The sequence below is a fragment of the Aulostomus chinensis genome, chromosome 12, assembly GCF_037954235.1.
Source record: "Aulostomus chinensis isolate RoL2024-O1b breed Wild chromosome 12, RoL_Achi_v1.0, whole genome shotgun sequence".
Lineage (NCBI taxonomy): Eukaryota > Metazoa > Chordata > Actinopteri > Syngnathiformes > Aulostomidae > Aulostomus > Aulostomus chinensis.
This window is the reverse complement of record NC_141331.1, coordinates 7,014,398-7,040,021: the sequence shown is the minus strand read 5'-3', so window position 1 is coordinate 7,040,021 and position 25,624 is coordinate 7,014,398. Positions and strand designations below refer to the sequence as shown.

At 44.4% G+C, this 25,624-nt stretch overlaps 1 protein-coding gene across 4 annotated transcripts; it reads right to left on the bottom strand.

Moving 5' to 3' along the window:
• Window positions 1–1,012: 1,012 nt before the first annotated feature.
• Window positions 1,013–25,624, bottom strand: LOC147251871 (alsin-like). 4 transcript variants are annotated; one of them, XM_086219814.1, is made up of 42 exons: window positions 25,605–25,624; window positions 25,317–25,377; window positions 22,366–22,558; window positions 21,470–21,627; window positions 20,883–21,107; window positions 19,343–19,533; window positions 19,213–19,245; window positions 18,933–19,121; window positions 18,681–18,730; window positions 18,332–18,552; window positions 18,064–18,151; window positions 17,606–17,784; window positions 17,201–17,372; window positions 16,821–16,917; window positions 16,661–16,738; window positions 15,994–16,218; window positions 15,295–15,466; window positions 15,016–15,211; window positions 13,851–13,916; window positions 13,425–13,584; window positions 13,043–13,174; window positions 12,364–12,492; window positions 11,784–11,807; window positions 10,321–10,391; window positions 9,662–9,728; window positions 9,057–9,232; window positions 8,900–8,965; window positions 8,723–8,821; window positions 7,132–7,296; window positions 6,914–7,025; window positions 6,191–6,268; window positions 5,849–5,985; window positions 5,242–5,397; window positions 5,010–5,124; window positions 4,672–4,823; window positions 4,279–4,365; window positions 4,004–4,186; window positions 3,498–3,543; window positions 3,341–3,402; window positions 3,011–3,160; window positions 2,826–2,922; window positions 1,013–2,270 (listed from the first exon to the last, which is right to left on the bottom strand). In XM_086219814.1, the coding sequence occupies exons 3-42, from the start codon at window positions 22,377–22,379 to the stop codon at window positions 2,232–2,234; spliced, it is 4,857 nt and encodes a 1,618-aa protein (XP_086075940.1). In that variant the 5' UTR covers window positions 22,380–22,558; window positions 25,317–25,377; window positions 25,605–25,624; the 3' UTR covers window positions 1,013–2,231. The 4 variants fall into 4 exon arrangements, with proteins under 4 accessions (XP_086075940.1, XP_086075939.1, XP_086075941.1 ...); XM_086219813.1 differs by lacking the exons at window positions 25,317–25,377; window positions 25,605–25,624 and adding an exon at window positions 23,361–23,542; XM_086219815.1 differs by lacking the exons at window positions 25,317–25,377; window positions 25,605–25,624 and adding an exon at window positions 23,361–23,542 and having other exon boundaries at window positions 17,606–17,781.

Below are 25,624 nucleotides of genomic sequence, written 5' to 3'. Positions count from 1 at the left end.
TAATTAGTGCTCGTTAGTGCCGCTGGTCCTTGATCTCACTTGAACTTCATGAGGTCGCGTGAACATCATCCAAAAAAAGCTACGATAAAAACAGTGCCAACTTATTTCTGTGACGGCTGAAACGGTACGAAACAATTTGGCAAAAGGTCCGACCTGAGTGAGCGACGGGCTCTTTTCTCCCTGACGTCAACGCAGCAAGGAGCGTGCGCGTTGCCACTGAGACGAAAGCTGTCAATCAAACCCTCAGTGGCTCTGAGCCGGCTCGTAAATCAGAGTAGACGAGGGTCGTGGGACTTTAGTGGAATCTGTCAATTTAAGGGGGAAATTTTACTGGTGAAAAATAAAAGACGTAGCAAATAATTTAAGCTGCGTCCCAAGAATAAATAAATAAAACCATACTAGGCTCCCTCACGCCGTTTAAAAGAAGGAAAACAAGGAGACGTGACATTTGACGGACCTGAAAACAAACGCTGCTCTGAAATATTTTCCCCGGCGGGACGTGAAATACGTTCAACATGAGGTTACTACTCAAAGCCACGTCCTGAAACACTCTAGTGTTAATTATTACAGGCTGACAGTTACCGACAAAAACAAAGGTACCGTGACCATGAACCAGCTGATCAGCCCTAAAAAACAAAACAATGATACTTAAATCTGCATTCCAACACATCGACAGTGATCGGCGCAGCAGCGCAAGAGAAAACAGTGAAGACGTTTCTGACGTCCGATTCAGGCAACGCTAACCTTCCACCGAGCGCCCCGAGATGAACGGGTGACCGCCGGAGGGAGAGGAGAAGCCAAAGACTTCACCCTTGTACAGTGACCTGAACGCAACATTCCAGGAGGACAGGTGGACCGTGGACAGGTGTTCCTATCCTCATCAATGCTGAGATCATTGCTGCCGCCCGCCAATCAGGGTTCCCTCACTCAGTGGGGCGTCATTTCCCTCTGGAGAGACGCACCTCTGTCCAGACAAATATGGAATAGTTGCCCCCCCCCCCCCCCGCCCCCACACACACACACACTTTTTCCCTTTTTACCTAAAGTTAACATGCTGCTCTTCTGTTGTTTTTTTGGATCGTTTTGGCTGAGTGAGTGATTTGGCAGGAGCGTCCGATAGAAGTCCACAACACACGTGAATGCAAAACTGTTACCTTTGCATTTTAAAGCGCCAAAAAACAAACGAAACAAAATTAAGAAAAAAAGAGCCAATCAAACTGCTCTTATTGATCCCGGAGCCATCAGAGCATTAAAAAAAACACGTGTGATATTATTTCTGGGGTCCTTCTAGGATTTTCCCTTGTAAGTTGTAGTTTTTACTACTTCCCACCACGTTAGACCGCTGGAGCAACTACACACGGCTTCCACTAGAGGTGCTGCACGCCAGCAGAAATTCATGCCAGTGTTTGCTGTTACGTTCTCACACACTCGGAACACTACAACTCTGATGAGTTGCCTGAGAAGTGGAACCTCTTTGGAACGAGTTAAAAGAGGGAAACCCCCCCCCCCCCCAACAAACTCAACAAACTACAACCACAAAAAACTAAATCAGACTCTCGTTATTCAAAATTCTAAAACACGTTTGCTCAAAAAAAACCTCTTCCTGTTAGTCATGACCAGTAGTTTTCCCATCCAGTCCACCACTGCGCGTAGTTTCAACATACCTCCGATGTACATTTGTAGTATTTCCCACGGTACGTGAACTGAGGTTACAAGATTCTTTCCACATGCTACAGGGCTGCTTAAAAAAAAAAAAAGAAAAAAAAAAGATTTAGCAATTATTCATTTATACTCAGTTTAAAATCTGTGACATCACGATTTGCATTACTTCTCTTTGTCTGGAGTGCTGGAAAGAAACGGGGACTAAATAAATAACTTGAGAAAAGATGAAAAATACTGTCAGTGAAAACTGTGTTCAGGTACTACTACAGTACAACTGATGACTGAAATCCCAGGAATGAATAATATCAACACAGTTGGTTTTGATGAGTAGTTTGAAGACCCTGAACGGAACTGAACAAGATTTTTTTTCCCCCGACTGTAAAACTCCAAAGCCATGAAGCATAGCGGGTTTGTGAGATGTTTCCTGTTTGATGGAACCAGTTGAGCTCTCATCATCTGGAGCGCCGCCTCAACCGAGGTCACCAGGAGACGATCGGCTGTCTCGCTGGTTTCATTCTGGCGGCTTCTGACCGTGCTGCCGTCCAGCTGTGGCGTCCAGCCGTCCGCCGCTACGTGGTTGACTCCTGCTGGATCTGGATGTAGCAGGCCTGCAGCAGAGACACGCAGACGGACACAAGGAATGAGACTCGCTCACTGGTTCATTCATTTATGAGCAGAGGAGAGACGGAGCGAGGGAACAAGACCTGCAGAAGCTAGCAGAGAGAGATGAACACATGAATTGCTGCTTGGAAGTGGAACTTTTTAAAACAGATACATTTGTTTATGTTTTCTACCACGTGACACGATGAACGACAAGAACACTTTCTGAAAACTACTGAGTGAACTTCGGTTGGTACTGGAGCTTTGCTGTGAGGAGCTGAGCAACAGTCGCAATGAACCGTAAAGTTTTGGATTCATCTGTGATCGATCTCTTCATGTTACAACTGACGGATCTGAGAAGTGAAACAAACTTCTCCTCATGAATGTTTCAATGTTTTATTCAGTCCTCTAATCATCACCTGATGTTACTGCAGTGTTGTGATATTAATAATCAGCATTAATAGACGCCGCTTATCGTATTCCTGATGAGACGAATACCGGCCGAGATTTAAAAATGAACACGATTTTGTGTGTGTGTGCGCGCGCGTGTGTGTGTCCCCTACCTTCAGTGTGGTGAACATCAGTCCCAGCTCTCCGTGCTGAACGTTGGGATCCATCAGATCTTCTATCAGACTCACCTCAGCTCCCAGGTTCCTGATCCTGGTCAACGGAAAACTGTTCAGCATCCTACCAACTCAACAACTAAGGGTGAGTGAGTGTGTGTGTGTGTGTGTGTGTAGAGACATACCTTGCCCTGAGCACCACGTAGAGGAAGAGGGGCAGCAGATCGTCCATGCACCACAGGAAGTTACCATCCAGTGTGGGTTTGATTTCCTGGGTCAACTCCTCGAAGGTCTTCTGGATGACCAGGAGTTTGTCTGACGGCGTGAAGGTGGTGCTGTACGTGAATGGGATGTAAACGCACACATGATGATGAAAGCACGTCCAGGTAAATCTGCTACGTCATGTCACATCAGCTCAGGAGATCCAGCAAACCGCCTCAAAGACGGTGCCTAAACGGAAGCGAACTGCTGCTACTGGAGCCGAGCTAAAGTAACGATGTAACATCTCTAGTCACCTGATTTGCTGGAGCGTCTCCACAGCAGAAACGAAGCAGGCGTCTTTACTGCTTGACACGATCTGTGACAGAAGAACAGTTACAGTCCATTGCAACACACGTTTATCTGTGAGAAACATGAAACGGCGCATGAAGAGAAAAACACGACTCATCTGACCTCTCTTTTCTCTCCCAGAATCGACTTCCACACGGGCCAGAACTTCCTACAAGACACGACAAATCTGACTGACAACTGAGAAATAGATGACATCAAATGGACACAAATACAAACTACTGATACCTACATGTGCAATACATGGGGAAAAAATATGTGTGTGTGTGTGTGTGTGTGTATATATGTGTATATATATATATATATATATATATATATATATATATATATATATATACACACACACACACACACACACACACACACGCGCAAATATACAATATATTGAGGCCACAAATTAATGGAATTGTGAAAAAAAAACGTACATCATGTGGCTACAGATAATACGTATAATTCTTTCTCTGGCCACTCCAGGGTTCCATACTAATGTATATCTGCAGGTTTACTGTAAACTTGTACATGTGTGTGTGTGTGTGTGTGTGTGTGTGTGTGTGTGAGTGAGAGAGAGAGAGAGAGAGAGAGAGAGAGAGAGAGTGAGCGCGCGCACTCACTCATGCACTTCCAGGAAGCTGAGCAGAGACTGATCCGGCTGTTTGTTGAGTCGGAGGATGCGTTCCCAGTAGCGGGCCTCGTCCAGCTCCTTGTGCTGGCAGTAGAGTGTGAAGAGAGGAGGGTAGAGGCGAGGAAGGAGCAGTGGGAGGAGCAGAGAGGAGCAGCTCACCACCACCACACAGCTGAGGAGGAGAGACACGTCAGCACTCACGAGGTCGACTGCAGGTCTGTCACGACCAGCGATTACGCTCGCCGACGGGAGGCTGTCACTCACCCTGATGTGGTCGAGTCCTTTCTGCCTTTAGCCATGCTGGTGTCTGCGATGATGCCGCCATCTTCAGGTAGCCCAGGAAACAGAAACCTGCAGGCCAAATTATGAACATCTCAGACGTGTTTATTTCACCAACCATCCTGTGTTGCAGGAATTTAATGGTTTTGCTATTTTCAGCTTCTGAAGGACAATGAGCACCAGTGTTTTTCTATCAGTCTTTCATCCTGTGACTAAACAGAACCATCACCATCACAAGTTTTATTTTTATGTCTTTCTTGAAATCAAATTTTGAATCCCTGTACTCCCGTGTGCACCATTATGGTGTTCTTCATTTTAAAACTCTGCTCTGTGGAGCCTTCAAGGACTGGATGGTGAGGTCTCAGAGCTTGAAGGTACCTGACGATGGAGTAGAAGTGTCTGAGGTAGGCCTGGACCTCCTGGACAGCCTCCCTGAGCAGCCTGCGGTTGGACCCCACGTAGGTCATCCTGTAGACTGTCACCAATGTCTCCACCAGCCAGCCCAGAGGGTGGAGGGGGGTCTCACATGCCTTACATGCACAAACGCAAACACGAAATGTGATCAGGGACATTCTGTAGTCACTGTACAAGGGCGTCCAGATGTTTCTGTCCAGCAACTTACATTCTAAAATCAACTGTAAAAAAACCCCCAAAAAACCTTTGAACTCTAGGTCAACTTAAAAAGCTCACACACGCACACGCACACACACGGCTACCTTAGTGAGGTATCTTCGTATGCTGTCATAGTTGACGGTGGTGACAGGTTCTCCATGTTGAGGAATGAACTCCAGACAATCCAGCACTTTCCTCTGAGATCTGCTGAGATCAGGGCTACAAACACAATATTCACCTAAATATATATCTATATGTATTTACACTTCGGAAATCTACAGTGAAATTCTACCTGCCTCTGTGTGTGTGTGTGTGTGTGTGCGCGTGTGTGTATACCTGTGTCGGCGAGCACATGTTATACTGACAGCGATGTTTTCCCAGGCTGTCGTCCTCTCTCCTCTCCCAGCAACGTCACAACCGAGTCGACTCCAACACTCGTCAAACACACAGCTCCACCTCTGAGCTGCAGGCACCACGTACTGACCCAACCGACTGAACACACACACACACACACGCATGCACGCAAACACATATTACCAAAGACAAGCAAAGATAATTAGCTTTACATGAAGTTTTGAGAAGACAAATTCAACAGAATTCAACTTTAAGTACAAATCAGTCATGAAAATAGCTTCATTTCAGTTGACCAAAAGAAAACTCAACTCCAAATGAATTAATGATCAATGATCTGTTCTGTCCGTCTGTTTTTTTAACCATTTATGTCAGAAGATGAGGAGTCTTTGAGGTTGTGGGCAGCTGGATAACCAAAAGAAGGCCATTTGAACAGGTCACATTGGGCTGCTGGTTTTATGAGCATTTTTCACACTGTCTTTACATTTCATTGACTGACAAGATGGAGCCCAAGTGTCCACACACACTTCAAAACATTCAGTTACTTGCGTCAAAGGTTCTGAGTTAAAAACCAGCTCCAGGAAATACTGACAGCAGGTTGTTTCTGTCTTTGTCTTCAGGTTCATCGGCGGCCAGTTTGTTGTAAGTTCCAACCACCTTCAGTCCTGCAGTCCACTCTCCACTGAACACACCCTCTAGCGAGTCCCCGTTTGCCAGGGACAACACACCCTGAGAGGAAGAGGAGGAAGTCATGTTCTTTGTCTTGCAGGAGGGTTCCTGTTGTCAGCATCATACAGTTCTAACAGTAAAAAGCCGGTGAAGTTTTCTACAGCGGTAACAATCAGCAGCGACTAAGAGTCGCGAGCAGATGTGATGAGAGCTGTCTGACACTGTTAGCAGTGGACAGAAGACAGAAGAGACTCAAGTCTTCTACCTTTCCGTTGACAGTCCAGTCTTCAGAAAACTCCCCATGGAGAGCCGTGTCGTCCTCCGACACCAGCAGACCTGAACCCTGCCGGAAAATAGACCCTGTATCAGACCTCTATCAGGCTGTAAAATTGTGCGTGTTTGTGTGTGTGTTACTACACCCCTCCAACAAGTTTTCTTAAAAATAGCCAATAATGGTCTTTTTAAAAAAAAAAAATCCTGCTGCGATCCAGTCACTCAAACCAAAATCAGAAGAGCATCGAATGTAACTTCTACATGTAGCCCAGCTCTTTGTTTACTTTTACTAGTTGAACTTTTATTCAGGATGTCAGGTTCAATATAATCAAATATGACTTCTTTTAAAAAAAAAAAACAAAAAAAAAACCTGTGTTGGTGCAGGTGCATCGCTTCAGTTGCATCTAAATGCCAAAAGCAAATTTCACAATTAAAGCTGTCATGAACTTTCCTCTCAGCAGATGAATCTCCAGACTTTTACAGCGGAAATGAGAAAATGAAGGCTCGCTGGCTCCACCTTCTGTAGGTAAATGGCACTGCATATCACAGTGCCTGTATTTTCATGCACACACATCAAAGTTTACATCTTAAAAAAGAAGGAATTGTTAGAACACTAATATATTAAGTCTTGTTCTACTGAGTAACACAGCGTTTCACCACATTCCCTTGGTGTCTGAAGCTGTCATCGTGAGCGAATGATTCACTTGTCACTCACACTCATCTTGTTTTCCCTGAAGTTGCCTTCGTAGTAGACACCGTGCTGGGTGATAACCACGGCGTTGCCGTGCCTCTGGTCGTCCAGCCACAGCCCCATGTACTTCTCACCCCTGGCATCAAACACGTGACAGCAGCAGAGCGGTGACGAATAACATCTAAATATAACGACCGACAGAGGCCATACAAGACAATACCAGCAGGATCAGGCTCTCAGACCTGGTGATGTCATCGTAGACTCCATATCCCGTCTTCTTGTCATGGACCCACTGGCCTACGAAAATGCTGGAAGAGGTCCTGGCCAGTCTACCGGAGCTCAACATGCCGTAACCGTGCCGCTGGCCGTCAGAGAAGCAGCCCTCATACACCTCTCCGCTGGCACACCTGCAGAAATGGCGTTAGTCACAAGTCTAGTCAGGTTTACAACTCGTTCTATCTGACAGATGCAATGATTGGCAGGCAAATAAGAAGATATCTCAGACCCACGAGAGGCCTCCCGCTGCCTGTCAGCTGAAAAGCATGAAATAAAGCTACGAGTACCAACTTCTGTACAACTGCTTTAAAAAGAACAATTTGGGCCAACATTTGGTCTTTGGAGAGAGAGAGAGAGAGAGAGAGAGAGGGAGAGAGAGAGAGAATCATAAGTCATAAACATTGAAAATAATCAATTTTTCAAATAAAACAGTCATTTGAATTCTACAGTTCAGTTCAGTTGATTATCTAATAAAATGCTTAACATGTTGTTCTTCATTGGAAAAAATGTATACATTTTTTTGTTGCTACTTTATCAAATCAAGATTTATTTATAAAGCCTGAAATCTAAGTTTGCATTCAGGGGTTTTACAATCTGCACAAGGTACGACATCTGTTTTTGAGAGAAGATGAACTATCTAAGGGCGCCTTTCTACTGGCTCACCTCGGGTCAGTTTGGCCCTGTTTCAACTGGCCCCAACACGGTACTAACCATTATCATTTTGGTCCCTGCTCCGCTGAGGTTCCATGCCAGCCGACCGGGAACTAAAATGTGGCGTAAACACATAGCGGGGCGCTGATTGGGTAGTTTACCTGCTTATGTTGTCTACTTCCTATCATCTAAGCCTCAGCAGAATATCGGTTGATCGCTTGGTAAAGTCTTTTATGCTTTTCTTGGGTGTTCTGTTTCTCCGCCTGAAGCCTTGCCTGTCTGTTGTCCCTTACTTTTAGTTTAAGCAAAAACCACGGCCAGAGCAACAGGCATCACGCTGCCTCCATGTTGTCCATTGTTGTTGTTGTGTCGCACACAAATTACGCCGGGGAACTCTCAGCTGGTGAGTCCACCCACGCTGATGTGGTACCCAGTGCTAGAGGAAACGCACCCGTAATGAGCAGTACCGACCTGACCCCAACCTGACCCCAACCTGACCCGAGCTGAAGTGAGCCAGAGGAAACACGCCCTAATAAAACCCTCTTTACAGGAAAAAGGGAGGAAACTTCAGGAAGTCTTGGAGGAGGGAGGGACCCTCCTTCAGGATGAGTATTACAGTCAAATATGCATTAATAATTCAAAGAGTCCATCAGTGATAAAATAACTGTGAGGTTGCGGCCTTATCTGATGGTAGAATCGTGACGAATCCAAAAGTAGGACTGAATCCCAGACCGAGGACTGCTTAAGGACGGTTTGACTGCAAATGAACCTGTCCCGTACTGCTGCCTGACACCAAACACGGAGAGGGATTCACGTATGCTTCGATTACCATCATACAAGTCCACATAAACCACGAGCAGCCTCCTCCCTACTTGGCCTAAGGGTCAACAGAAACACAGTACTGACTTGTACTTTCCAAAGCCGTGGATCTTGCCCTCCCGCCAGTGTCCCTGGTAACTATCTGGTGTGTCCAGCAGCTTGTTGGGTATTGTACACTCTCCATAGCTGGAGGGACAAACAACAGTTACGTAAAAAGTGGTTAAATAAGCGTTTCACATGCAAGCACCAGACTTTCATACTTACCCGTCTTCAAGTCCGTTCTTAAAGCTCCCGCTGTAGCTGCGTCCATCCGGCCACTTCATGGTTCCTCTGTGATGGTGAGGATCCGGACACATCAACTGCTTTTTTACACTTGCTTAGCTAGTTTGAGTCAAACTGCAGAGATGGATGCGCCACTGACCTGCCGTGTACTCGTCCTGCCAGCCAGCCTCCCGAGTAGTGGGCATCTTTGAACCTTCCCTCGCCTGTGAATGTGTAAGAGGCTGTTCGAGACATCGCTGCGACCCCTGACGACCCCTGACCGCCAACACCCAGCGCTCGATCCACCTCCTGGTTAAGAGAACGCAGCCACTTGTTCTGAAGGGAGAATGAAAGCAGAGGCTCTGAAATATTCATGACAATAACAACAGATACTGTAAAAAAGATTTTTGAGGAGTGTATGTGTGTGTGTGTGTGTGTGTGAGGGGGGTGTGGTCAGCTGTTACTGAAGCCCACATCTCACACTGTTTCTCCCCAAGCAACAAATTTCCTTTTACCTCTGACAGCTAAAAGGTTATCAAAGAAGAGGTCAATTCTGGTGAAACTACAATTGATTTCATGTGCCTGCAATTTTTTTGGTTATAGTTTTGAACCATAAATACACAAAATGTTTAGTGAGTCATTCACAAATGAACATTTTTAAGTTACCGATTATTATTTTCATAAATGTGTTGCTATCTTAATATTCTCCTTTAGCTCTTTAGGCACATAAAACCTGACATGAATTTCCAGAGTTCACAATTGTACCTTCTCTTGTGGTGTTGAGGCGACGAGGGTGAAACTCTCCTCTGGACATGTAATTTTGATAGCATAGCTGAGGACACACAGCACAGTGATATTCATTAACTTGAGCTGTGGATGATGAAAACAGACTGTCAGGTTTGATGAAGACCTCAGTCCTGAGATTCGGGGATTTTGTGTCTCTTTCCAGAGCAGACGCGAGAGCCAGCCAGGCAGGAAACGACTAACAACTCAACTGAAGCAGATTATTCACCAAAGCACCAGCTGCTGGATCCTGGATCCAAATACTGAGACAATAAAAACTGTCAGTTTAAGAAAGCCAATGAAAAGTTCTGGGTTCTTTTGAAAACACCCCTCTGTGTTTTTGTGTTGAGGACTGGGAGATTTTGTTGAACAGCGTTATCGAGGCGATATTTCACCACATGATGTAACAAACGTATGAATTACATGAAAATTACACTGCGTTCTTTTCAGCGATGCACGGCATCATAATGTATAATAAGAATGTGTTCTCTAGTGCCATCTACTGGATGCAGCAGGAAGTGATATTCGAACCCCAGAGCAGGGCTGGTCCACACTCATTTGTTCGGTTCATCTCGGAGGACGTGCGCCCTCTAATGAAGGAACTGTGCTATTGACTGTGTTTTGATTCTGAACGAACTCACAGGCCGCTGCTGTTTTCACTGACTGGTTTCACCCACAGGCAGGTCAGAGGATAGATGTGATGCGTGGCAAACTGCAGAGAGACAGAGCAGTGGTTAACAAATTCTCCGTTTTTGTTTTGTTTTTTTGCAAATGTAGGACAGGAAAATCTTAAATTAGCTAACCGACCACCAGATGAAATCTTGGAATATTTAGAGATATCCACACCCCTGAGAACCGAAGAAACGTTGAATGAGACTGGGTATCACTTCCCATTTCTAGCACACATTATTTTCTCCGCAGTTTTCACCCACACGCTTTAATGTTTTGTATACCTTCTGTTTTGTCAGTGGAACATATTAAGGTGGAAAAAGAGCAGACTCAAAATGAATAAATCAAATAAAACAATGATCATTTCCAACAGCGCAACCTTTCATATGTATCTACGATGTCCCAAGAGGTCGTCACTTTCAGGAAACCTCAGTAACAAATGAAAATGAAACTATTATACGTCACTGCAAGTGACTACACTTTATTTTTCATCAGAACTTTTTTTTTGCTACTTCATCATGTGGTTCTTGTACAGAGTGAATTCACTTCATTGTTTGCTGTCGAGATTTAGGGTTGAAATGTTAGAGCTGTTCATGGATGCACCAGTGAGTAGTGGGAGGAGTTGTACGAGGGACAAAGGGAAACAGGACAGGATTCACCGCATCTGCTGCGAAGGGACACACCACCCAACACCCAAACTAGAGGCAAACTATGAGACCTCCTCCTGAGAGCAGAGACGGAGCGATGCACCAGACCAGGGAACAGTTGTCCACCACAAGCAAGGAAGCTTTCTGAGTCGCTGACGTGTTTTGCCAGCCAGAAAGCAGCGGTGGGTTACATCCTCATACCAGCATCTTTACAGGCATGGAGCTACTGCAGCTACTGGACGACCTCCTCTACTGTCACCACTAATGCTGTAAACACAGCGGCTGAAGCTGCAGTTAGGCCCCCGATCTGCTGCCAAGTCAACATGCACAAAACCAGCCTTTAACTAGGACGTCTGTAATGTCACTGGACGGATGTTTCCCACAGCACAAAATACTGTGTCATTGTTTTAAGTATGAATATAAAGCACACAACTGAATCACTGCAAATATAATCCTTTTCAACTCTTTCTGGTATAAATACGGCGTAAGGCCCGACTGATAACGATGAGGGATTTCTGTGGCTGGTGCTGATATTGAGGATTAAGATAATTCCAATATTGATATATTGGCAGAAATATATATATGTTTTTGTTTTGTTTACCAACCATCCCTTGACTTCAGTTATCGGTCCTTTTAACCTTACATGACGTCCTGTATTAAAAGTCATTAATTTGATCTCTACTGTATTCCCATGAGAACCTATAAAAAGGAGTGAGCACTGAACACAGGCCAGCCCACCCATGCAGCTGCAGCTCAAAGCGTGGCTGACTGCTGTCAGATATACTTACAAGGCTCTGAGAGGGGATGGCACCCTGAGTGAATGAAAGACACAAATATAAACTTGGTCTTCAAAAACCTGTAGATGACCATGAACAGCGAGAGGATGGACACAAACACAGAGAACAACGTCGTCTGGGATGGATCAGCTTCTCTTGGCGGTTGCAATTCTGTTACATTGTTTCTACAGATGTTTGGATATTCAACCATTTTTGGATAATGAGGTATGACGGAATATATATATATTAAAAAAAAATCATATTACATCAAGGATGAGCTGATACTGAGCACAGGAGAGCTACTAAAGCCAGGCAGGCTAATTAAACCTCAGCTTCAGCCTGTAGAGTTCGATGACACCAGGACCAACAGTTTGGTACAAAGTGAAAGCAGTTCAGTCACTGCTGTGGTGCAGACAGTCACTGGGTCACTGGGGTATTTCCTCAATCACGACATCCCCACTGACCGACTGTCTTCCACAGGCATTCTGGGTAAAATCTGACCACTGTTTGGCTAACTCTGCACTGATGTCCTGTGTGTGTTTGTGTGCGTGCATGTGTGTGTGTGTGTGTGTGTGTGTGTGAATGAATGCACCTGTGTGTGAACCAGCGCGTCGTTGAACAGTATGAACCAGTGGTTGGAGAACCGCCCTGCATTCTGCAGAGTCAGAGATCTGTTGCTGCTTTCACATACCACACGGCGCTGTGGGAGACGCAGGACCTCCTGACAAACACACAATCAAACACACATGTTTCTTTTATCGTACCCTGAAAATGTGACCCTCCTAAAAGGTTTTCTCACTGAAAAACCTGCAGAAAATATCACCACATGCCCAGCAGATGTACTTTTGTAGGCTAACCCAGCTCCACTGAACAAAAGCCAATTGAGGAGGAGGTGCAATTGTTCTAAGTAAAAAGCTAGTAGCTTAGCGGTTAAGCTATGAACAAACCACACTGTGGATGCATTCCTGTTCTTGTTGTGATGATGCTTCACATCTGGGACAAACGCTGTTGTTGTATTCAACTATTCTAGCCACTTCATCCACTTAACTCTTGTTTCCAGACACAAACGCTCAGAAATTCCCAAGTATGGTATCTATTGACACATCTATTATGACAAAGCGAAATGGTCCAATATCTTAATCTTAAGGCATTTTGCCAAAAACCCATTAAAAAAATCCCTCTGACTTTGAGACAAGAAAACCGGACAGTCAGTAGTACTGACTTACTTCTGGGTTTTAGGATTCACTCTATAAATAACAAGTTGCTCTCACAGTAGTTTTTCCAGAGTGGTTCTTCCAGAAGAAGAAAGTGGCTTCTGCCTCCTTCTTCCTCTTCATCAGAGAGGAAGACAAAGCCTCATACTGGTTACAGACCTGATGGAGGTACTGATACTCGGCTGTTAACTGGGGGAAGTGAACACAAATACACATGTTGAACACCAACATACTCAAGAAGCATCATATGCACACAATTACATTTATTTACAGGAGAAAAACCGATGTTCTTCAGTGATTTTTTTCAGCCAATACAACAACGACGTGAACCCTGACAATAAATCAAGAATTACTCAATAATGGATAATACAGAAAAATTAAAAGTGAAAGGGAAACGGTAAAAATCCAACAGAGAGGAAGCTGAGTCTTTCAACCTCACCACATCGTAGCAGGCTGCCATCTTAAGCAGGACTCGGCTGTACTGGTGGAGCTGCTGCAGAGGCCAGTACAACAAGGAAACCAGCTCAACATCCCCGCTGACAGACTGGTCTGATACGCTCAGCTGAGCCAGAACAGTCTGCTTAGAACCCAAACACTCCCTGGACAGGCACACAGAGACACTTTAGACTCCAGACAAACATCTGCCACATTCATCAGCGTTGCTCGTTGTGATTCCTGTTAATTGTGAAGTGAATTCTAAGCAAAAAAATGGACAAAATAGGATAAAAACAGCTTTGGGTAACTGGTGGAGTTGAAGGAAACCAGTCTACTGTGTGTGTTTGCATAGAATCATAATAGCACAATAGTTCATTCATAAAAAAAATGAGGCAAGCACGGGGGCACGTAAAACTAAGAAAACGCTTACAGAGAGAGTTTATGGAGTGACTGGAATCCACCCATCACCTGGAAGTCACCTACTGCAGAGCAATACCTAGAGAGAGAAAGAGACAGAGAGAGACAGAGAGGGACAAAGAGAGACAGAAACAGAGACACAGAGAGAGACAGAGAGGGACAAAGAGAAAGGCAGAGAGAGACAGTGAGAGAGAGAGAGAGAGAGAGAGGGACAAAGAGAGGCAGAGAGAGACAGAGAGAGAGAGGGGGAGACAGAGAGAGAGACAGAGAGAGGGAGAGAGACAGAGAGAGAGAGGGAGGGAGACAGAGAGAGAGAGGGAGGGAGACAGAGAGAGGGAGAGAGACAGTGAGAAGGACAGAGAGAGAGGGAGAGACAGACAGAGAGTGTGAGAGAGAGAGAGAGAGAGGGAGAGGGAGAGAGAGAGACAGACAGACAGAGAGAGACAGAGAGGGACAAAGAGAGAGGCAAAGAGAGACAGAGAGAGTGAGAGGGAAAGAGAGAGGGAGAGTGAGTGAGAAGGACAGAGAGAGAGTGAGAGACAGAGAGAGGGAGAGAGAGAGAGAGAGAGGGAGAGAGACAGACAGATTAGAATTTGTTCAATGTATCGAAAATATTATCTGTGTGAAAACATCTTTCTTTGTTTTCTTACGATTTTAGACAAGTTGAAAAGTTTCAAGCAACCAGTCACTGCATCACTATCTCTCGTCAACAGAAACTTGGCAGGATTGTGCTTTATATTTGTTTAGAAAAAAATGTTGCCAACTTCCTGGATTGTGTATTGAACCCTTGTTACTAAAGTCTATGTACCTCGGCACAAGCCCAAACAACAGTAACTGAAGAAGTAGGGCAAACTGGGATGATAAGTTCACCGAAAGATACCAAGCTCACTACAACCCAGGGCTAAATAGTCAAACAGGCATCTCAGGTAAAAAAAAAAAAAAAAAAAAACAGAACATGAAACTCAACAATGAACAACTAAAAAGTTAAAATGACAATAAACATAATAAAGTAATTAACACCTCCAGGAGTGAGAAAATTGATCAGAAAAAGTGCATTCTTGATGAAAAGAAACACGAGGATGTCGGTTGCTGGCCTCTTTGAGAATATGTAGTAGAGATCAGTGGCCGCTTGCAGGCGTACTGATCATTTTGTGCCAAAACAAGTACAGAAATCTTACTCGTGATAGATGTCCAGGAAGCACGCCGTGTGCATCAGCAGGTGAAGGGAAGTGAGATCCTGGGCCTGAACACTGTGCAGGAAGTAACTGAGTGAGGTGGAGTGCCGACCAATCAGGATGCTCAGGCGAACAAAACTCTCACAGAGAGAGAAGAAGAGATGAGTGCACGGCTCCCCTAACGATGGAGTAACACTCTCTGTGGGGTGTAAACACAAACACACACCTCGTAAATCAAACGTTGCGTGAGTGGATGCCCCGCCAGTCCCGTCACCCACTCACCTTTGTTACACAGTGGAGTAAGAAGCAGCTTCCTGACGCTGCTCGTCCAGCAGTAGAACTGACGCTCTCTGGCCGCCAGCTCGTGGATGGCCGAGATGAAACCCATGATGTTTTGGTCCGCCAGCAGCGCACACCTCTGACCTCCGCTACACACACTGCTGATGTAACCCATCTACACACACACACACACACACACACACACACACACACACACACACACACACACACACACACACAAAGAAGAAGACGGAAATGATTTCAAGCAATGCTTCAACTAAAAAAAAATCTAATTTTGTATCAAGGAGAGCAAAACTGTCCAAAAACTTCCAATTAGAGAGTCTCAAGCGCACCCTCTGCTATAATCCACGTCTTCTTTATCCAGCTGTATGCTGGGTAATTTCAGTTAATGCCAAACCAACACTTCTGGTTCGGGGCCTGTCCACCAGCTCTTTCTACATTCTGGAGTCACAAAAAGTGATGCGGCGGTGAAAGCACATCTTTGTGACACAACTATCTGTGAGTGCATGAAGGCACAAAAAACCCTTTTAGAACTTTTTGGAAGAAAGGGCGATTGTTTCCCCCTCTCTAACTTTTGTTTCTTCCAGCTGAAAACATGAAGCCTTCAGGTTTGGTGTACTTAAGCACAGACTTTGCTGTTGAAGGAAGAAAACTGCAGCTACAGTATGCAAGCCCACATACCTCCATGCAGAAAGGCAGCAGGGTGGGTCTGACTGTGTAACTCTCCGACCTGTTGGGTGACCTCTGGCTTGACCTCTGACTCTGGTTTGACCTCTCACTCTGCAGGTTTGACTCTTGCTGCTGGCCACAGTACAACGGGACAGGCTGAACACAGTCTCCATCGGCCAAAAGTAGAGAGTGGCTCTGACCGGCTGACACGTCCCAGACCCGAAGACCATCAGACAGCTACAGAAGCCGGTCCAGGACAAAAGACAGAATGCTACAGTATCAGAACTGTTACAGGATGATTTTTGCCGTGTTAGTGATGACCACAAATCCATCTAATAAACCGCAAGAAATTAAAGAGGCGCACTGGATTTACGTCACAAGAAATACTGGGAATGGTTAACAACACAATGACTGTTTACTCTTGGTCATGTTCTTATTTCATAATATTTGGAAGGAATAATTTTCCCAGAAAACAAAACTTGAGAAATCCTCTGAACCTAGAGTGGAGCAGGGGCAGAAGAGTGAAGTACTGTTTCCATTGTTGTTTGTTTTTACATTGGCATTGGTGGAGATGTGCACTTTAATATGAATATCTGTACATGCTGCGATGCAAACACCTCATAAACTGCTCCATTACAACAGAGTTGGAATAATGGCACTACACAAGACGTTCCTGCACCTTCGCCTGTTGAGGGACAGTAACAGGAATGTTGACATGGCCGAGTTGTCCACACATGTTGCTGCCCCACGAGTACACCTGCAACACATGAGAGAAGTGAGGGCTTTGTGCATGTGCTTGTGCGTGTGTGTGTGTGTGTGTGTTTATGTAAGAGTTTAACCTGGCACTGAGCGGTGACAGCCAGCGAATGGTGTGATCCTGCAGCAACTTTGATCACTTCTTCGCCTGTTAGAGACTTAATGCAGAGAGGCTGCAGTCTGGAGAGACACACAAAGCAATTATGCAAAAACCCATTTTTATATGATGCAATTATAGCAGGTTTACAAAGGTTTTGGGGGTTGTTAATTTTATGTTACAGAGAAATTAATTCGCTGAACTTCACATGAACTCACACTGAATTAACCATACCACACACCAAACATTAATTTCAAAATATGCTTGAATGAAGTTTTCTGAACCAAAAAACTCTAATACAAGGGAGACGCAGAATAAAAATATCTTTAAGTGTGTGTGTGTGTGTGTGTGTGTGTGTGTACAGACCTAGCCAGTTGGTCCCCATGGCCCAGTTGCCCCTCAGACCCTCTCCCCCAGCTCCACACCTCTGTCTCCAGAGACGGCAGCTCATCTCCTGCATCTCCCTCTGGAGCTGCAGCCTGAGATTGACCTGCAGAAGACGACCTGCAGGCACAATGGTGCCGTCGCCGCGGAGACCCTGGAAGTGAAAACATAACTGAATGTACCAGCTACTACTGTTTCTTTTTCTTTCTTTTTTTTAATAAACTACCGCACTTTACAGTGAAATACCAAGAGTAAGTACAGCTATGGATGTAGCTGTACTGCATGAAGGCAGTTACGGTTTTTCCATCGGTGAATAAATGCTTCAACACCTCTAGATGAAACACGAGGTTCCAGTGTCTTTTTAAGGATTTTCTGGGTACTACCTACCATGGGTGGGTGTTCCAGGGAGAGAGCGTCTCCTGTTTACTGCTTTTTTCCACTTCTGGCTTATATCAGTGAGACTGGAGCTCTTCTGCCCCTGGAGAGCCTTCTCCTTCTCCAAAAATACGTGAACCTCTTCCAAACACACTGGGGAGGAGGAGTGGCACCTGGCCGCCGCATTGCTACTGCAGGAGGGAAGATAAAGGATCAGGCAGCACATACCTGCACACTGTCAGCACAAGTTAGTTCTGCATACTGCAATTACACAACATTTTACTTTCAAATTAATTTCCCTTTTTCCCCACACTAATTAAAAATGGAGATGAAGAGGAACCCGAATCAACTGATCCACACAATAATTCAACCGCATTTTTTCCCCTTTTTTCTTGAATGCACAGAAAACAGATAACGTGTTCAAAATTAACAGTACGAACAAACGTGAACTGTCAACTAAGCTGACTTACTCGTCAGTTGGACTCTTAAAGGGGGAGTCATTTTTGTAACTGGAAGTTAAGAGATCGGTCGGAGGAGTAGAGGAAACACAGCTGTCATCTGGAGGAAAATACAAAGAGAAGGAAAAGAGGAACCACGAGTGGTCGATGGAGAAAGATAACAGACAAAATCCTAATTCTGGCAAATGTATATAACAAACAATGAGATTAACTAATAATAAAAAAAGGTAACAAAGACATAAATGCAATCCTGTGAAAAGGTAAAAGAAATGTGACAAACCTGAAGTGTGACTGCTCAGAGAGTCCGTGTCTCCAGGCCCTCTGGAGTGTTGTGTCTCCAGTGAGTGATCAGAGAGTTTCTGCAGGAGGTTTTGGAGCTCCATCCCATCAAAGAAAGCTGAGTTCTTATTGGCCCTCGATCCTGTGAGTGGGTGGGACGTAGGGCTTCCGTCAGTCTGTGTCAGTGGGTCAGCGTGCATGTCAGGCTTCAGATCGGAGGCTCTTAAGATTCATAGAAAAAAACAAACAAACAGGAAAAAAAAGATGAAATGCAACACTGCAAAGAGAAATAAAAAGACAGAATCCTAAGATTTGCAGCATCTTCAGGGCACAGACTGCTGCTGGCTGACCTTCTCCGGGGGTGGAGCCTTTGTCTGGAACTTCTTCTTCCAAGAAAGGGCTGAGAATGCAAATCACAGAATCACACGCTTCAACCAAACTCCACAATGAGCACAGGTACTTGCAGAGAAGAAGCATATCATTGAAAAAATAGAGGTACAAGATAACAAAAAGAGACGAAAACTAAAACGTGTTCCAGTGTTTACATTCTGTAATTTCCCATCTTACAACCAAATTTCACCACTATCTTCTGGTGTACTTACCTCGGCTGTCATGGCTTCGGTTAGCTCCACCCCCAGTGGACAGTAGTGTGCGTCAGGCTCGTCCCTCTCTGGCAGTGAGGGGTGAGGGGACTGACCCCGCTCCCTCTTCACTGGGGGTTTCTGTGTGTTATAACTCTGCTGAGGTAAACATCGAACCAGAGCCAGGCTGTGGTAGGCCCCACAAGCCACCTGTGGGAGAGAATAGGAGCCAAGAATAATTGACGCTTACATTTGTTTTCTCCTTTAATGAAGCAATAAAGTTATCAGGAAGAGAGACTACCTGAATCACATGTCTGCCTGCCAGGTGCTCCACCTGGGCCAGAGATAATAAATAATACCATAAACAAAAATAATGTTTATGTTAGACTCTCTGGCTTTTTGACATTCGACTCAATCTCAGGTTTTCCTACCTTCTGTGGTCTCCATACAGGGAAGGTGTTTGTGACCAAGCCCAGCTGGCAGCCACTGCCCCAGGCCCACAGCTCGTTCTGGGCTGACAAAGCTAGACTGTGCTCCCGTCCACAGGCCAGACCCAAAACCCGCACCACCACTGGAGGAACAACCTCATTGTCTACCACAGTGACGGGGCTCGGTTCTGCCACTAAAAAAGGCCATGAGTCAAACAGAGAGTTTTAAATCACGAGTCAGATGACTTTTTGAGTTTCTCAGCAGTTGCTGAAACATCTTTCTGATGCTTTCCATGACTTATGATGAGATTTTGTTATGGGCCACATCATGGGTGTACACACCTCAGTAAAGGCTCAGTGATACGGTGCATCCCAATCAACATTTTGGTACAATTCAGCTTTGCCATGATGCTGGCGGACGATAGAGATTTTAAGCTGCACCATGATAATCAAAACAGCACTGAACAAAAGCAACACTTCATCTTGACCGTCATCCAATGTCAAGCAATACCAATAAAACTGGCAGGAAAAGTTGAATAAAACTGAAAATTACAGTGAAACTAGAAGTAAGCAGTCCTAGGATTCAAACTGTAATGCCAGTGTAAACACATGGATCCCTTTCTTCTTCTGTAAACGAACAAATCCTGTTTGAATGGCACCAACAGAGGCAAGATACTGAAGGTATGAGGACATTCTCCTCGAGGGAAGGATTTGTTCTTTGTTTTATCCACATATCGATGATAAATGAAAGAAAGCAACGACCGTCTACAAGAAATAAAGTTAAAGTTAAAGTTGAACTGAATAGTCCCTGAGAGGGCAACTGGTGCTGCAGCATGGTAACAGAGACTAGAAGAGGTACTACAGCACTACATCCATGATAGGCAGAACATCAAAGCTGCAGTGGAAACACACACACACACGCGCGCGCGCGCGCACACACACACACACACACAGAGGCAGGCTCTCGTACTAGTCACAATGCAATAACAAAATAACAACCACAGCTGAACTGTTCTGCAGTCTCCATAAATAAAAATTTTAATTTAAAAATTTACAACTGAATCAAATCTTATGAAAGAATATAATCCACATTGTAATAAAAAAAAAGCAGCAATAAATAAGTAAATAAATAAATAACTATGTGCACCTATGGGGCTGTAAGTCACCTCCTTTACCCTGCAATAAGGAGGGCAATGGCTGAGGGAATGTAAGAATGTTTGTATCTGTTGGACTTAACTGAGGGGAATCGGAAACGGGTACCAGAGGCCAGGGACTGAAACTCCTGATGAAGAGGGTGAGAATGGTCTAAAAGAATAGAATTAGCCCTCTTCACCACCTGGCCATTACACAACACCGAAAGACAGAAATAAAGATTTCTCTAAATTAATTGACAGACAGAAAGAAGGAAGTGAGGAGTGATTGAAAGAGGGAAGTGAGATTTGAAGGGAAACGAGGAAACGCTTCAGGATGAAAGACGTGGAGGCGGCGAGGCTCAAAGGAATGAAGGAACAAATATACAAAGAAAAGTTGTTAACAAACTTACCTGTGATATTTGTGGTCGATCCCCTCTCTGCCAGCCCACACTGTCCTGCTGTGTTCTCCCCCCACATGTAGACATGGCCCTGCTCCGTCAGTGCACCACAGTGGAACCCCCCAGAGGCAACACGGACCACCGTCTTCCCTTGCAGGGAGACCTCCAACACCGGAGCGGACACAGGAACGCTCAGATCCCTCCACAGCAGCTCTCCAAATGAAAACACATGCCCACCTGCAGCATGGCGACAAAATGGATAATTAGGAGATAAAAACATCTCAAACTTCTAACGGTAACTTATCAAATATTAACAATTGTGGAGGAGTAACTGCTGTGGATGTGATGAAACGACCAGAGATGAAGCTTTATACCAGCCTCTGTTATTCAAACCACAGCTGAACACAAAATCTGATGGACATGGGACAATTTGTAAAAAATAACACCACGTGGTTACAGATTTTTGTTTTTTTTGAATCACGTTAAAACTCTCATACTCAGAACTTATATAATGGTGAAATTGTGTCTTAGTGACGAAATATATGTTTTAGACCGAAATTTATCGTGAGACCCATCCACACGCAACCACACCGCCTCACCCTGTGTCAGCACCAGTCCATGATGTTCTCCCAAGGCCACCTGCAGGACACATCTGGAGAGCAGCGCTCTCTCAGGGTTGAGCTGCTCACTGGGGCCCCCTGCCTGCCAGATGTGGAGCAGTCCTCGCTTCGGAGTAGGGTCCTGCTCATCCGCAGGTCTGCAGTAACACACACAAGCGTACAGTTAAGTATCACTAGCACTCAACTGAAATGGGCCTTTTGTCTGAACACGTTTATCCAAAGTGAAGGCTAACTGTGGTTTTATAGTATTTTTTTCCAGGCATGCAGGAATCAGATTAAATTCCAGCTCATTCATGCATCAACCAATAACTGTTGGCACAGCACAGGCCCAGACCTGCAGTCATGATTCAAGAGCAAAGAACCTCCGTAAAGGACTGGAGAATGAAAGCTATGAAATGCCAAACCATTACTGAACTGGACACAGAGATACTGCGTATCAGCAATGTGGAGGACACAAAATACGGTACAAAGTTGTAGGACAGACATGAAAGGCCAATCACACCGGTCTTTTCTTTTTTTTTTAATCTAGACTTTCTGATGTTTCAGTTTTACAGAGGGAAAAAAATGAACTGTGAAATCTCTGTCGTGGTGGCTACAAAAACAGACACAGTTTATGAGGACACACCTAAGAAGCGGGGACAAAGCTACACGTGAGCAGAGCAACACGGGCTGAAGAAGACAAGGAGATTTAAACCGCATTCTTCTCTCTAAAGTGAAACAACATTGTTGCTGGCTTGTTCCTTTGCAAACACACCCAACCTTAGTCCAAATTAGTATCATGACGAATAAAACTATTTTGGTGGCATCTTTCATACTCAGCCTGTTTCCAATGAAAACTCTAGGTGGGGAGATCAAATCGGCGTGTTTGTGATTACCCTCTGTTCTCCATCACTTCAAACTCTCCATTCCACAGGAGGACAGTGAAGGCATCTTGATCTTGAGGACAATTTCCGGGGTCTCATCTTCAGTTCCAACCCAAGAATAATCCCGTTTGCAGGAAACAACAGAATCCTCTGTTTTGACACCTTTTTCTCATGTGGATTAAGGTGCCTGTTTAGTGAGACTGACCTGTCAAAATAACACAGCAGGTTGTTAAATAACAACGTGAAGATGATATAAACTGACAAAACTGTAAGTTAATGTCAAGAGCAGCACATTGCTGGCTGTTTCTAAAGCACATATCACAAACTTAGGAGAGAGTGAATGTCCTCTGTTGTTATGATGCTCCTCATCTGGTCTGCTGAAGGTTCCCCACATTGTTAAACGTACAATAGACAAATACTCTTGTTAGCACTGTAATACAAACTCAGCATATAATAATTATTTCTCACCCAAGCCTTCACCAGCTTCCTCAGTAGGTATTGTAGTTCAAGACCTTTCACGGTCTTATCACGCTGACTGAGCCATGAAGCCCAACCCTTTGGGATGCACGAGTTTCTAATGGTTCCACTGGGAGCGGCATCCCGGGTTCTTTAATGTATGCTGCTGTGGCCATGTCGTCATAGCAAGTTACAGCTGCCCCCAACAACTACCATGTTACTACATGTTCAATGTCAAATCCTCAAACTCATGTTACTCACCTTCATATGAGGAAACACAACACACAGCGTACCGGGGAAAAAACGAGTGACATTACACGCGGTAAGTTGTCAAATTTGCTACATGGACAAGCACGCTGTTACTCAGTTAATCTTTAATAACATCACACGAATCGTTTCCACTGACAACATGTCATCGAGTCAATGTTCATCTCCTTCTAACTGAAGCATGAGGGTGCTGGAACGGTAAGTCAGGGTGAAGCTAATTAAGCAAAGTTGGCTAGCTTGATGCTACACTGCAGCAGAGGGGGCTAATGTCAACCAAAACTTACCAGGCGCCGAACTGGGCTCGGTTGAATGTCTGCTACGAGGCCCATTCCAGTAGGTTCAGACGGATGTTTGTGAGAGAGAGAGTGACAGCGAAACAAAAGAGAAACGTAGGATTTGGATAGTTGAAATCAGAGTTGAAATCAGTGTAGCGCAGAGAAGGCAGAAGTTGCCCCTGACAGTTCAATGTTGTTGATGTGAGTGGATGGTAGCCGAGGAGGGTCAAAAACCACCACGGCGCCACACCTGTGGAGACGAGGTGCTACACTATTTTTTTTCCCCCCTCTTTTAAAATTTCCTTTACAACAAATGCCATCAAGGACTGTAGGAGGGTTAGGCGCTGATTAAAATTACAGGTTTGTAAAGTTTTGAGCTCCCCTAGATTCACCTATAATCACAGGAACAGAAGATATACACTTCCTTACCAGTTCTAACAGTTCAAAAGCTGAGTATCTAAGCTTGCCTGTGTAGAGATGCTGTATGGGCAGGGTTTGACAATTGAAGGCTGTTTTTTGGTTTTTCTGTGTTAATTAGTTGTTTGTTTTTTGTTTTTGTTTTTTTACACAAGCATTGATTTATGAAATCACAAATAATGGAAACTAGTCTTGTTATATTATCTGGGGGGGAAAAAAAAATATATATATATATATATGCATGTCTTTAGACTGTGGGAGGAAGCCGGAGTACCCAGAGAGAACCCACACAGGGACAGGGAGAACATGCAGACTCCACACAGAAGGATCCCGTGTTTGAACCAGAAACCTCCTTGTTGTGAGGCGACAGTGCTAACCACTGCACCACCGTGCCACCCAACATGAAACTTGTTTTTTTTGTTATATTGTTAAATGTTAAATGAGTTGCATGTTTCAGGTAAGCAACAGTTCACTTCAAATACAAGCAAAGAGAAAGGATAGATACTTTCGAGGTTTCATAATTTATTCTCCTACGACTCCCAACTGCTGTGAACTATGGTGGGTGACAGGCATCCTTGGTGTAAAGCTCGTGTAGATGAATGTTTGTATGAAATACTGCATACACACGGAAGCCTGATCAGTGACAGAGAGCCAACGATCTGGGAGAGCAGGTTTTATAATTTTAAACGCTTCCACATCTGTAGCTGCTTCTCTGATGACCCATTGTTGCCAGAGAACACAACAGAGCAGTGAAAGATCCAGGAGAGAACATAAATGCCTCGTCTTATTCCTTTTCCTGTTCATTCCTTCCCCCCCCCCCCCATATGATTTAAAAATCAGTGTGTGAGAACTTTACCTTACATAAGTGTTGCAAGCTACTTTTACCACTGACGGATTGCGTCTGATGTTTGTTGAACATGCGTTACTGGCAAACCTAGTTTTTGTAGCAAAAACTTCCCAAATGCACATGATATTGTTGATATAACTACGTTTATCTTTGGTGTTTTCAGGCTCAAACACGAATATTTTTCAGGAAACAACTTTACAGCTCCTACTTTTGAGTGTCTAAATGTCCCCAGTTGATTTATACTTCAACACTGCCATCTACTGTCCATCGGTGTTCTGCCTCCAGCTATTAACGAGTCAATCCAAGGTGAGATGGTGAAGGTGCCCCAGCAGGAGCTATACATTTCTGGATTTAACTACCTCACAGCAAAAAGTGGATTAAAAAGGTTCTCAGGTTTGAATTCGAATTGAGCTCGTGAACACAAAGAGACAGTTTAGGTGTTTAAATAAACTATTTTCCTTCATCCATTCAAAATATGAACAAATATCCAGGATACATAATCCAGCATTTCCCCCTGGTCTTCTCAAACTGTTGCTGCTCATTTGAGGTTCCTTATCCCTCCATGAGGAGCATGGAAGTAATTAAGTGATTTCTTTAAACAAATGTTGGATGTGAGTCATACAGCTGATAGAGGAAATTTGGACTCATTTCTACAACCCCTGCTAATTGTGATGACTTAGGTTGCGCTGTCCATCACTCACCTTGTTCCATAACTGTCTTTAGGAGGTGTGAAACATTTGATCCAAAGTCTGTCATACCGTTCTGTTAGAAGGGGGGGGGGGGGTTAAAGATGTGAAGAATAGGTCAGGTGGTTCAGGGGAATGTCTTTAATTAGAATTCACAAAAAAAAGCAAAAATAAAAACAACTAACAACCCCAGAGAAACATCCCAATGCACCAACAACCACAGAAACTGTGGGACTGACTGAGAGGTTTTTTAATAAGGTTAATAGTGCATCATCTGCATAAAGGTTAGTTTTAAAATCATACCTCCCAATGTGGGCCAGAGA

Coding starts and splice junctions, on each gene's coding strand:
- LOC147251871 (XM_086219814.1), bottom strand. Junction 19,534..20,882: donor ATCGACCACAAATATCACAG/GTAAGTTTGTTA, acceptor GGCCTTTTTTAG/TGGCAGAACCGAGCCCCGTC. Junction 13,917..15,015: donor TTCCTGGACATCTATCACGA/GTAAGATTTCTG, acceptor TTCTCTCTCTAG/GTATTGCTCTGCAGTAGGTG.